This window comes from Microchirus variegatus (genome assembly GCF_963457635.1).
Source record: "Microchirus variegatus genome assembly, chromosome: 21".
Classification (NCBI taxonomy): domain Eukaryota; kingdom Metazoa; phylum Chordata; class Actinopteri; order Pleuronectiformes; family Soleidae; genus Microchirus; species Microchirus variegatus.
The window spans coordinates 11,073,745-11,086,575 of NC_139822.1; the positions used below are offsets into that span (position 1 = coordinate 11,073,745).

The 12,831-nt window shown below is 39.8% G+C and overlaps 1 protein-coding gene across 1 annotated transcript; it reads left to right on the forward strand.

Annotated features, from left to right (window-relative positions):
- Window positions 1-1,567: 1,567 nt before the first annotated feature.
- On the forward strand, window positions 1,568-8,457 carry gpr68 (G protein-coupled receptor 68; the record flags this gene model as incomplete). The annotated part of the gene is made up of 6 exons (XM_083908022.1): window positions 1,568-1,654; window positions 2,980-3,129; window positions 5,336-5,469; window positions 5,717-5,939; window positions 7,833-8,013; window positions 8,093-8,457. 6 exons carry the CDS (start codon window positions 1,568-1,570, stop codon window positions 8,455-8,457), a joined length of 1,140 nt encoding a protein of 379 aa, XP_083764148.1.
- Between the last annotated feature and the right edge of the window lie 4,374 nt (window positions 8,458-12,831).

Sequence of the window (12,831 nt, forward strand, 5' to 3'; positions counted from 1 at the left end):
CTTTTGGTTGAATATGGGTTAAGAGCATGGGTCAGCTTGACTCCAAAAGAATGCAGTGGTGCCTTAATCTGGAAGTGATTTATGCAGGAAGAGCGTTCACACAGGAAGAGCAGACTGAGAGATGATTCTTGTGGCTGGTGTCCTGTGTCAATGTGGCTCTAAATGGTTTGATAGCATGTCATTACGGAGCCATTCTTAAAACGCCGGGATGCCAAAGCAAAGAAATTGAAGACGTTCAATTCAGAGGCATCACTGCCTGTTGACATGTCTTAAAGTGGATTTGCTCTTTACTGCGGCTTTAGATATATCTCAGAGCCGTTGTCTTCTTCTTTGGTAATCTGGATTCTCACTTCTCCTGACAGGTTCTCTCAAACGGAGAGGGGATAGATTGATCGATCAATGTCATATACGATATATATGTATACAGTATTTTGTCTGTGGGCTATGGCTGATGGTCAGAGAATTGCCCTGAGGCCACTTTGAGTAAAAGGCACAATACAGTGTTTGCTTCTTGGCAAACTGCACACGAGCTGTCATATGGCTTTTATTTAAAGAAGCTTCTCTGCCATTAAAGTCTGGACGTTGCAGTGACTCCTCTCATCTCCATGACCGAGGCCCATCTCATCTTGCACTTTGCTTGGACGGCCAAATCAAGGACGACCTCTGGTTTCTACAAATTTTGGGGTCACTTAGAAATGTCCTTATTTTTGAAGGAAAGGCACTTATTTTTCAACGAATATAACATTAAAAGAATCAGAAATACACTCTATTCATTGGTAATGTGGTAAACGACTATTCTAGCTGCAAACGTCTGGTTTTTAATGGATGTAATGGATTATGTACATAGGTGTATAGAGGCCTATTTCCAGCAACCATCTCTCCAGTGTTCTAATGGTACATTGTGTTTGCTAATCGTGTTAGAAGGCTATTGGATGATTAGAAAACCTTTGAAAACCCTTGTGCAAATATGTTAGCACAGCTGAAAACAGTTTTGCTGGTTCTTTGACTAAAGGGCAAAATCATTATTTCTAATTTTGCCAATGTCTTGACCATATTTTCTATTCATTTTGCAACTTTTGATGAATAGAAGTGTGACTATTAATGGAAAACACAAAAAAAATGTGTATAGGTGACCCCAAACTTTTGAACGGTAGTGTGGGACTAAATAAGAAATACAAGCATGCAAAGGGGCTGAATGAAGTTGCTGGACATGGTCAATATCAAAGCTGCTAAAACAAGCTTTATTGCCCGGAACTGTGCTGCTTCCATCTGTCTGTATAACATCCCTGACACGAGCAATGTCAATAAATGCGTTTCATTTCTATTAATACGGTTTCTTTCCTGTTTCACAGGGGCCAAATAAAAGTGGAATTCTCCAAACAATCAGCACATGAGAAGTCATCGCTGAGTTCTGGACACATGAAGATTTGTGTGTGGGTGTTAGTTTGGTGTGTGAGACCACAGCTATGATGACACATCTCTGATTAAGAATGTCTGAGAACATTCGTGCGAGCGCGAGAATTAGTGGACGTGTGAGTGAGATGAGTGAGATGTGAAGGCGGTCGCCATGTCAGAGGAGGACGTGATTAACTGCACCATCAGCCATGAAATCCACCAGTACGTCTTCTCTTGTGTCTACATAGTCGTACTGTTGGTAAGTATGGGAATATGTATATGAATAACTCAATTAATCATTTGAGGTATAATGTCAATACTTAATGACAGTGGGTCACTAAATGGAAATCGGAAAATCTGCAGCATTAGCAGGATGATGTTAGAAACTCAGGTAAATCCCATCTTAAACTTGAATTGCATCGATATTATGTCCAAGACACCACCCAAAAATATTATTAACCCTTAGAACACAGAGTCACCCTCAAAGGGCCAGATGTAACTGTCATACAGAATACATTTAACTAAATGTAACCAGATATAATGTAAAATAAAGGTAACTACGCCGTAAACTATTGCTAAATAACTTTCTGTATTTATTACTTATTGAATTTCACCTACTCGTATGCTGAAGGCGACATAGTTTCTCCTTCATGCTTGGAAGGGAAGAGTGAAGTGAAAATGTGAAGCTGCAGCGTGTAATTTCACCAATGGATGCTGCTGAATCCTCGCACACAAGGGAAAAAAAGTTTTGATTAATGACATTTTTCACTTCCTTCCTTCTCTTTAATGCTTATATTTTACAATTTTTAGGTCAAATTCTGTGATCATTGGCATTTGGACTGAATAGTGTGACAAAGTTGAACTTAGACAGTATATTCGCAAAAAAATATAATGCTCAAGCCTGTCTTGAATAAACCTGGGAGAATAGACCTTTTATCACAGCAGATATTGACAGGTTTTACTCGAGTTCCACTCCAGTTTTTAAGGTTTTGTTATTGTTCAAGTGTAAGGGAAGGCCAAATGAAATAATTTTACACTTTAAATTGTAGAAACTTTTTTGTTTGTTTGTTTTTTTAACTATTTTAAAAGGTTTTCTATGATTGAGAAATAACACTTTATGTTTAATAAACCAGATCTAATGGTAAAACCTTAAGTTCCGATGAGATGCTTTTATGTGGTTTTACCTTACCAATATAATCTACATGTACTTAGCTCTGTAATATCTTAAGAATAAGTTGGAAGCTGGAAACTGAAGTTTTTAAATGTCTTATTATTTGGTTAGTTTGTGTCATTTGGATAAATTCAAACAAAGGATTTCAAACACTGAAGTCACACGGTCCACACTGCAGTGGATTTGTCACAATTTAAAATTGCTGGTTTATAAAATGACATTAACTTATGTTTCCAGGTGCAAAAGGCTGTCTATTGGCAAGAAAATGGATAAGGGCAGAAAACATTATTCTTAAGATATTATTATAGACTGAAGCAGTCATATATTTGAATGTGCTTTGTTGAGGACGTCTGTGTGTGAGAAATATCTGCCTGTAACAGAGAAATCACAGTGAATGATCTTCTTGGTTCTAGGTCGGTATTCCCTCCAACTTGTATTCTCTGTACCATGCTGCTGTGCAGCTGAAGCAGAAGAACGAGCTGGGAGTTTATTTGATGAACCTCACCGTGTCCGATCTGTTCTACCTGGCATCGTTGCCACTCTGGCTACAGTACATTTTTCAGGTAAACACCATCGTCGCCACTACCTGAATGCATTGGATAGTGCAGGTTTTTAGAATCAGTATAAACTGCCAATATCACCTGCTTTCAGAGCCCCGAAAGGGACAAAAAAAGAAATGTATATCAGTTTCTTGTGGCCAACTCCATGGATATACAGTAGGTAGATAGAATGAGAATAGATTTCACACCAGGAAATAAGACTCTCATTTAATTATAAAAGAACTACATCCAAGAGGTGAATTATTCAGATGTCTCATTTGCAGAAGCTACTTTGCCAAAGGGCCCAATTATAACTGGCACCTCCACTCTGACAAATCACAGCCATTTGGCACCAACCTTCACATCACCATTAGCTTCTGGATGAGGACATGGGTACTTTTCCTGTTGTCATAATAAGCATCCATTCATCCATCCATTGTCTATTGCTTTATCCTCCACATGAGGGTTGCGGGGCTGCTGGTGCCAGACACAGGTGCCAAAGGCGGGGTAGACCCTGAACGGGTCATCATTCCGTCTTAGGGCAAACGTATAGAGGCCAACAACCTGTGAAGTAACATGCCGTGATGTAGGGCTGGGCGATATGGCCTCAAATCAATATCACGATATATTGAGCAGCTCACCTCGATAACAATAAATGAGGATAAGATCAAAGTCGCTAAATTACGTCATTGTCGAATTTGCATAATTGACCATTTGCCTGATACAAGTGTCCGAGTGTCTTAAAGGGACATGAACATACAGGCAGCCTGTCTACCTACACACACACAGCCAAAAACAACTTTTATTTTGTTTTCTTTCTTTTTTTTTGAATTATCGAATGTGTCGATAACGGCAAAATGACGTCGATTATCGCCGTAAATTTCGATAGCGATACATTTTCGATATATCGCCCAGCCCTACCATGATGTTCATATTAAAATGGACTGGACATGAGCCCTTCGCTGTGTCCCTTGTTGTTGCGCCACTGTGTCTGCTCTTGTTGGCTGGAGCTTAGCTAATCACTGTGATCTTTCTCACTGATGGAAACCAAGGCAGATTGAACACGCTGCTTTGGTTGTAAAGCCATTTGCAGGGCGGCCATTGGTGCCACACACAGGCACATTTTCAAAGGCAAAGCCTGTGTTAAATCAAGCAGCGGCTCCATAAGAAACACTCTCACAATCCATTTGACTTCATAAAACGGACTTACTATAGACGCACCATATTGGCAGGACCGTACACATGTATGCCAGGCAATTATGTTGGGTAATTCATGTCTTCATCACATGTGTTCATAAAAACATGGTGGATAGCTGTTTTAATAGATCGTAAGAGACGGCAGAGATGGATCACAAGCTGCCATAAAGGGTCCATATCAGGTCCAGAATCCAACGCTTCAATATATTGTTTGCGATTCTCTGGAGTAGAATGAGGTAAAGTCTGTCCGAAAGGCTTGGAATAATGTCTGCTCTGGTCTTTTCTATACTATTGAAAAGCACCACGGGGGCATTTTAAGAGGCGGATATATATCGAGTTCCTCAGCTTCTGAGATATATTGCCCAATGTTTGTGGATTTAACCCTTAGAACACAGAGCATTTTGGCTGCTTTTTTCCCATTACTATATTTAAACGTACAGTATGCAGAGGATATGAGAATATACTGTGTATATATATATATGCATATACTGTATATATTAGTATATACTGTAGTGTCTTGTCCCCCTTTTTTCAGCACAACCTAGGCAAAGTTCACATGGCTTGTTTTTACGAACAAATTAAAATAAAAAACTGTTTATTTTGCATAATTATTGCTACTTTATATCACTGCTAAAAATGTTATATAAAATTAATCATGACACCCCCAGGATGTCCATATAAGGTTGTGTATTGTTCTGGGTGCACCTTTAACCCTCCGGGTTAAAGTATACATTGATTTAAAAAAATAAATAAATAACAAAAAAAACATGGCTTTCATTGCTCTAGGATGTCTTAGATAGTTTGAAGATTTAAGGAAGGTGCTTTAAAGATGCTTTTGCTTATTTTGAATCATTTTAATGTCATGTCATTAACAACATGCATTCTGACCGGTAAGATCAGTAACAGTTGGAGGCAAAGCTTTTTAAAAAAAGTTGCGATATCACTCGACTGTCGCTGACGTTAATGAGAGATTTGTATCGTGTGTTTGGCTCGTAATCTTACGTTTTTGACGCGTGAACATGTGTCGTTTCAGGGCGACGATTGGCGTCACAATGAATGGTTGTGTCAGCTGTGTGGCTTCCTGCTCTACGAGAACATCTACATCAGCATCGGTTTCCTGTGCTGCATCAGTTTAGATCGCTACTTGGCTGTGGTTCATCCTTTAAGGTATTCTTCTGCAACGCCTCAGGCCAGAGCTTCAAACTCAGACCTCAGGTGTGAGGTGACTGAAAATGTTGCACAACATCTCTCATCTAATCTCGACATTGAACAATTTATTTTAATTACAGTTTTGGCTGAAGTGTTCTGTGGAAATGTGGAACACAACATATAATGATGTCAAAGTCAGGCATCTTATCAGGCATATATTAACATCTCCTGATGACCTCTTCTTTCTTTGAAACCTTATTTCCAGGTTCACCTCTTTACGCTCCATGCGCGCAGCGTGGATCGTTAGCGCCATCATCTGGCTGAAGGAGATAGCGGTGGGCGTGGTTTTCTTTCGCCACAAAGAAGTGAGCAAAGACCGCACGAACCAATCGGTGTGCTTCGAGCACTACCCAATGAAGCCATGGGAGTACCCGATCAACTACTACCGCTTCACTGTTGGCTTCATGTTCCCTCTGTCCATTCTGCTGGTAGGATCACATTTATTTTTACAAATATAATTAGTTATTTGTGGTCCGCCTCAGTCTAAGTACAGGAGATAAAACATGCAATGTTGACTTCTGTGTCATTGTTACGTAACAATGACAAAATGACTCTGCTTTGTCCCTAAAAAAAAAAAAAAGTGCAATAGTATCCTGAAGAGCGGAAGTCTGCAAAGTGTTCTATTCCAGCACAGAGTTCTACACAAACTTCCACCCTCAGAGGATTTACGATGTCCAGTGGATACATTTTATATATGATGGCAATGTGCTCGGCAAATGATCGCTTTTCCAAATGCTAACTGCCGTTAGCTGCCGTAGCCTCAGTGATGCTGGCGTAGTTTCCTGTGTCTCATTTGCATTTAAAGAGACAGGCACTCAAAAGTGAGCGTTCTGAACAGGGCTGTTTTGGCAGGGTGATTGAACTGCTGTGGTGCTTCATCCTTAAGGTATTTTGACCAAAGCATGTCACAGGCATGGTCATTAGGACACCAGGGAACTAGGTTAACTTGTAGAAATAGGGTATAATATGTCTACCTTAAAGCAGAACTTTGCAAGTCTGGGCCCCTCACTCGGTCAGACCGTTGTTTCCTCTTCCTCACTTCCTCCGACATGGCTTCTTTTTTTTTGCCGTGTCTGCAATAACCCTTAATCTTACAGCCGGTACCTGGCGGAGAGGCGTGTGTGTGTGTGTGTAGTACCAGAATCTATGTAAAACTTTGCAAGACCTCCTGATTGTCAGGACTCCAGGTCAGCAGTCCTGATCTTGAAAGACTGTTTTTCCAGTAACAGTAACAGACAGTCGGGGGAGTGGAGACATCCTCCAATCTCTCCACGACAAGACATTTAACCATTGCAATGACTCTGAAACTGCTAAATTAAGGCCAAAAAATCCTGCATACTTCCGCTTTAAGCATACATCCATCGGTTATCTACCACTTTATCCTCCCCTTGTCACTCTCATGCCTACAGACAATTTAGAGTGACCAATTCACCTAATCCCCATATTCCATGTTTTTGGACTGTTTGGAGGAAGCCGGAGAACCCGGAGAAAACCCACGCACACATGGGGAGAACATGCAAACTCCATGCAGAAAGGCCCTCGTTCCATCCGGTGCACAAACCCGGGATCCTGGGTCTTCTTACTGCCATTAAGCATATTAGCTACATTAGCTACCTATGTAACATACAAAAAAATGTGTGGAAATCCAGTTTGACAACTTTACTTGATTTAGTCAATATTTTTATAGTCTATTCCCTTATGGGCCCACGCAGTCGGTGTAGTTGTTAGCACTCTTGCCCTTGCAGCAAGAAGACCTGGGTTTGAGCCCCGGTTGAAAAAAGGGCCTTCTCCCACAGTCCAAAAACATGCAATATGGGGATTAGGTAAATTGTATTTTATATTATTTATTTAACCTTTATTTAACCAGATAAAAAGACCCATTGAGATCAATAACTCTTTTACAAGTGTGTGGGTGTGCACACAAAAATCACACCTTTTACTGAGGAAAGTCATTTCCTCGAACACTGGCGCAGAACAAAGGTGCTGTTGCTTATCAACTGTCGTCGATGAAGTTGTGGGCAAGTTCAAATATTTTTCCTTTTTTTCCCTCTGATGCATGCCAATCTGCAGCAGCGTCGTGGTTGGTCGTCATATTTTGCTGACCTATCCTATCCTCGGATAGATCTGCATTCACACGTGTAAAAGTACGTGGCCTCGTGTCCCAAACCGCCTCCAAATGTGCTTTTGAGCGACTGGATCCACCTGATTTACTTGTGAACAGATCAGTCAGGACGGATGTCAATAACAAGTCTGAACAGTCGCAAAGAGAAGAAAGAAAAGGACATTATTCATGAGTGAAAACCTCTCTTTCTTTCATCCAGATCAGCTACCTGTGTGTGCTGCGTGCTGTGGGTCGCAGCGCAGGCACACAACCAGTTCAGAAGATCAGGATCAGGCAGTTGGTCAGCAGCACCATCCTCATCTTCCTCGTCTGTTTCTCTCCCTACCACGTGTTCTTGCTAATACGCACCCTGCTGGAGCGCGACTGCAACTTCATCGCAGGTATGGTTTCTACCTATTCTGCCAAGTGAGACCACATGACGACGTGAAAACCACATGGTCCTGTTTTCTTATTTCCTAGGGATTTTTAACTTCTACCACCTGTCGTTGCTGCTGACCACCTTGAACTGCGTGGCCGACCCGGCGCTCTACTGCTTCGTCAGTGAAAGCGCCCGCCACGGCTTTTACAGAGCCATAATCCGGCCCTTCGCGAGGGTGCTCTGTTGCTGTTGTCGCCGGGGCAACGCAAGCCCGGCCAACCCAGCCACAGACTCCCACGAGGTCGCCACCGACGAGAACAACGGCCACCGGACAGTGACGCTGCTCACGCACACGAGCACGCACGCCACCGTAAAAACAGATTCTGTCTGCAAGAACACTATTTTAATCACACAGACTGATGAAAAAACTATCATTCCATTAATTGTGCGAAATGACGCACATTGACAACATGTGAAGCAGAGCTCAAAGACAGAGGAGTGATGAGACTGACAAATATATCGATAAAATATACCAGGGACCAATCACCAATGGTTTCAGAGGCCTCAGGGCAGCAGGACTAAAAGGAAAAGGCTGATTCTCAGACTAAGCTGAAGTGAGCAGAGACTGAAGAAAACACAATGAAGGCTACATCCATACTACTACATTTTGGGTTAGGGTTAGGGGAAGAAAAAGCATACGTTCTGCTCTGGATACGCCTGTTGTCCACATTAAAAAACCTCAAAGGCTGCATTTGGAAACAATAGCTGTGTGCCAACAGTCAAGGCTGCCATATCCCAGAATTCTTTGTGCACCAGCAGCACAGCAATAAAAGTGGTGATAATGCACCTTTCAGCTGTTTTGCAGCCAACCATTAAAGCCCTAAAGAAGAACAAGAACGCAACACAAATGCATATTTATGGAAACAACACCACAACAGGTACAAAAAGGAGATTAAACACATTTATTTGATTTGTGTTTGCTCCCATCGTGTCGAAAGTTATCCAATATGAATAATTAATAATTTATCTTATTAAATGTTAAATGCTTGTCCATGTTTGTCTCTCAGCCTGAGATGCATCACGCACCAGCTCCATCTCCATTTCCTCCAGTATTACATTAAATATTTAACAAAACTAAAACTAAGTAAGAAAAAAAAAATCACAAACTAAAAATCGCTATTATATTTTAGATGTAACATTACATATATCTATATTTTTAGGACGTTCTGGCCGATGAAGAGTCAGAGAGAGGGGACAGGAAGACGTGTGATTCACGACTTCCAACTGTGGAGGGCAGCGTTTATCATCTGCTGGAATTTATTAGGAAAAGAAGGAGAATCGGTGAGTTCTTGACTGTCTCATAGCGTCATTTCTCACAGCGTCTGACTTCAGTCTCCTCCAAGTGTGCAGCCTCAACTATTGGGACACAGCTAACGACACAGTTTACAGCTGCGAATAAATTTCCAAATGCGATATATATGTAAAATACTGTATGTACGACAGCGCCCTTTAGTGTTCGAAAACATTGCAGTGGACACGTTTTCTAAAATTTCTAAAACAAAACTTGTAGAGGGCATTACACTGTGCTCATGCACGATGCATTTTTGAGAGAGGTACTGAGGCTTTTTAAGTCTGTCGTGGTACCACGACGAGGTGTGTCACAGGTTCCCTTGATCTCTGATGATTCATCATGGTCATTTAATGTTTTATTAATTATATATTAAAAGTATAAAAATGTCACACCATATATCACCTTTAACCAGAGCCCAAGTGAATTAAGTGGCTGCTTTTGGTGTTCCCCAATAATGTCAAAAAATTATTATTTTTTAACATATTAAAGAATATATAAATATATACATGTATATGTATATACGTATATTTTTATATATATATATATATATATATATACACGTGTATATATATGTGTGTATGTATATACATATTTATGTGTATATGTATATATCTATATATGTGTATATATATATATATGTATGTGTGTATATATATATATATATGTATATATTTATATATACATATATATATATATATATGGTTACATTTGGTTTTATTTTGGAGTGTGGGAAATGGATCATTTTTCTCTGCACACCCTGTTTTTAAAAGTGTAGTAGTATTGATGTGGCCTATAAGCTGTATGTCAGGCTCAGTCTGGCACCCAGCTGTGCGCACGTCCACCATCACTGGAGTGAAAACATTTTCTTCTCTCTTTCAAATGATCTAGCCACTAGCTCAGCAGCAGCTATGAGAGATCAGCAAAAAACAAACAAACTGGCATCTATTTTGTCCATGTAAAATGTTTACATGTTAATGTGATGTAGATGAGAGCAAATTAGAGTTTTTATATTGCAATAAGTTTTCCTTTTAAAGTGGTATTATCTTATCACCCTGTTAATACTTAATAACTATTTTACTTATGTATACTTTTGAAGCCATTTCAGTGATAGTTAAGGTTTATTGAATAATTCATTCACAATGCACCCAGAGGCTAAAAACATGGCTGCCGGTGGGGACACGGGGGAAAAGCAGACAGTACAGGACCTGATTCAGATGAACAGCTCGTTATCAGCTCGTTACCATTGATTTGAATCAGGTGTGTCGGAGCAGGGCAGTGTTCCCTGAGGACTGTGGTTGGGAAACATTGGTTTAAGTAACACAGACTTCAGTTTTCAGTTAGAGACGCTACACTACACTACAAACTATTCCTCTTAACCCTTTAACACCTAAACCAGAAAATGTCCTGTGAGGTAAGAACTTTTGCCCATTTTTCCAGAATAACTTTCAATATCTGGTAGTTATTTACAATTAACTGCATGTTAAGTGTATTTACAATGAAGAAAAAAACCCCCACTGTACTTGTACATGAACACCAGATAAGTGTTACATTTGAACGGTATAAAACTATGGAGAGAATTGTGTTCCTTTTATTATTCAATCAAATAGAATAGATTTTTTTTTTAAACCAAAAAGAGATATGAGAGCGGCAACGAATTTTTAGATCGAAACAGTATGGTACGGCGCCCCTAAAGTGGGGAACCCCCCCCCCCCCCATTTCTACTTCGAGTTTCGAAGTAGAAATTTCCAAAAAATTATGATTTTTTTTTCATCATTTTTTTTTCATACTCTCTCTTTCACTAGCAACTTCACAGCTTTCAGAAAACGTTGACATTCTCGGTGTTAAAGGGTTAACAAAAACTAGATGTGGTGTGGTTTGAAATTGTGTTTGTGGTCAAACGACAAAGAGTGGGCCTACCTCAACCATACCATGGAAATTATGTTCCAGTTTCGTTTTCCGCTTGAACAAAATGAGAAGATGATCACAACAGATAAGAATGGCAACATTCCTACACTAGTTTCTTATGAATCAAGGAAAGTAAATATAAAATAAACTTGTATATACAGACAATAACCACTTTCATGGCTGTTACAGTTCTTGGCAAATTTGGATACCATGTGTTATGACCTAATAAACCAAAAATATGAAGTTATTTCTACGATGGATTGGATTGTTTACAATATTATGTCTATAAAGTTTGCCTTTAGTTATCTGAACAGTTTTAAATTTAAAGGGACATATTATGCAAAAACAACTTTTTAATCATTTAAATCCTTATATTTGGGACTCTGGAGGCCCTATCAGTCAGAAAAATGTGAAGAAAGATGACTCGCTCATATTTTTGTGGTCCGTCTCAGTCTAAGTACGGGAGATAAAACACACAATGTTGACTTCCGCACTCATTGGGACCCCACAATGCGCTAAATTCTTGGATTTGTTGTCTCGCGGAGCTCCGCTTTGTCCATAAAACACGTGAGGGTGCTGGTGAGGGCAACGGTATCCGAAAACCTGAAGTCTGTGAAACGTTCTATTCTTGGCTCCACAGTGCAGCACAGAGTTCTACACAAACTTCCAGCCTCAGAGGATTTATCTGTCCAGTGGATACATGTTATATGTGACGGCAATGTGCCTGCTAGAACCTGCAAATGATCACTTTTCCAAATGCTAACTGTTGTTAGCTCACAGAAGCCTCTGTGGTAATTTCCCATCCCTTAATTTTCGTTTTACTTTTTTTAAGGTGGACCTTTAAGGTGGACCTAAAGAGATACTTCTGAACAGGGCTGTTTTGGCAGGGTGATTGAACTGCTGTGGTGCTTCATCCTTAAAGTATTTTGACCAAAGCATGAACATGTTCATTAGGACACCAAGGAACTAGGTTAACTTGTAGAAATAGGGTATAATATGACCCCTTTAAGTCAAATGAAGTGCCCCCATAAGGGCTTAGGAGAGAAAGAGAGCAGATTTTCAGCTCATAAGGAAACAAACGTGATTTATTTTCATATCGGTTAGCTCCTCACTGCACTTTATCCTGCTTATAACACAGCTACTTACCAAAAAATAAAAATCTTAAACAAAGTATTGATTTTAAAAGTGATTTTAATGATGAATTAAATTGTTTCTGCTCAAAGAAAGAGGAACAGAAATGACCCTTTAACTATCAAACTGCATCTATAAACCTATTTCATGTACTTCATGAATTTCTCTGTTTACTTTTTTAAACTTGCTTGCTGCAATGTCAATTCCCTGAATGTTTTTTAGTGGCCATTCACCACAAATCATAGGTTTTGTTCTCTCCAAATATATTACAAGCAATGCTAGAAACATCCTCCATGGTGTTTTATGTGTCAGATGAAGTAAAGGAGAGGGAAACGCCTTTGCCAAAAAGTGTTCTCTGTCCCCCCGGGGACCAGTTTACAATGACGGATACTCTGGAAAATATGTGATTTATCATGGTTTTGTAATGATTAATGTGTACTTGCACACAACCCG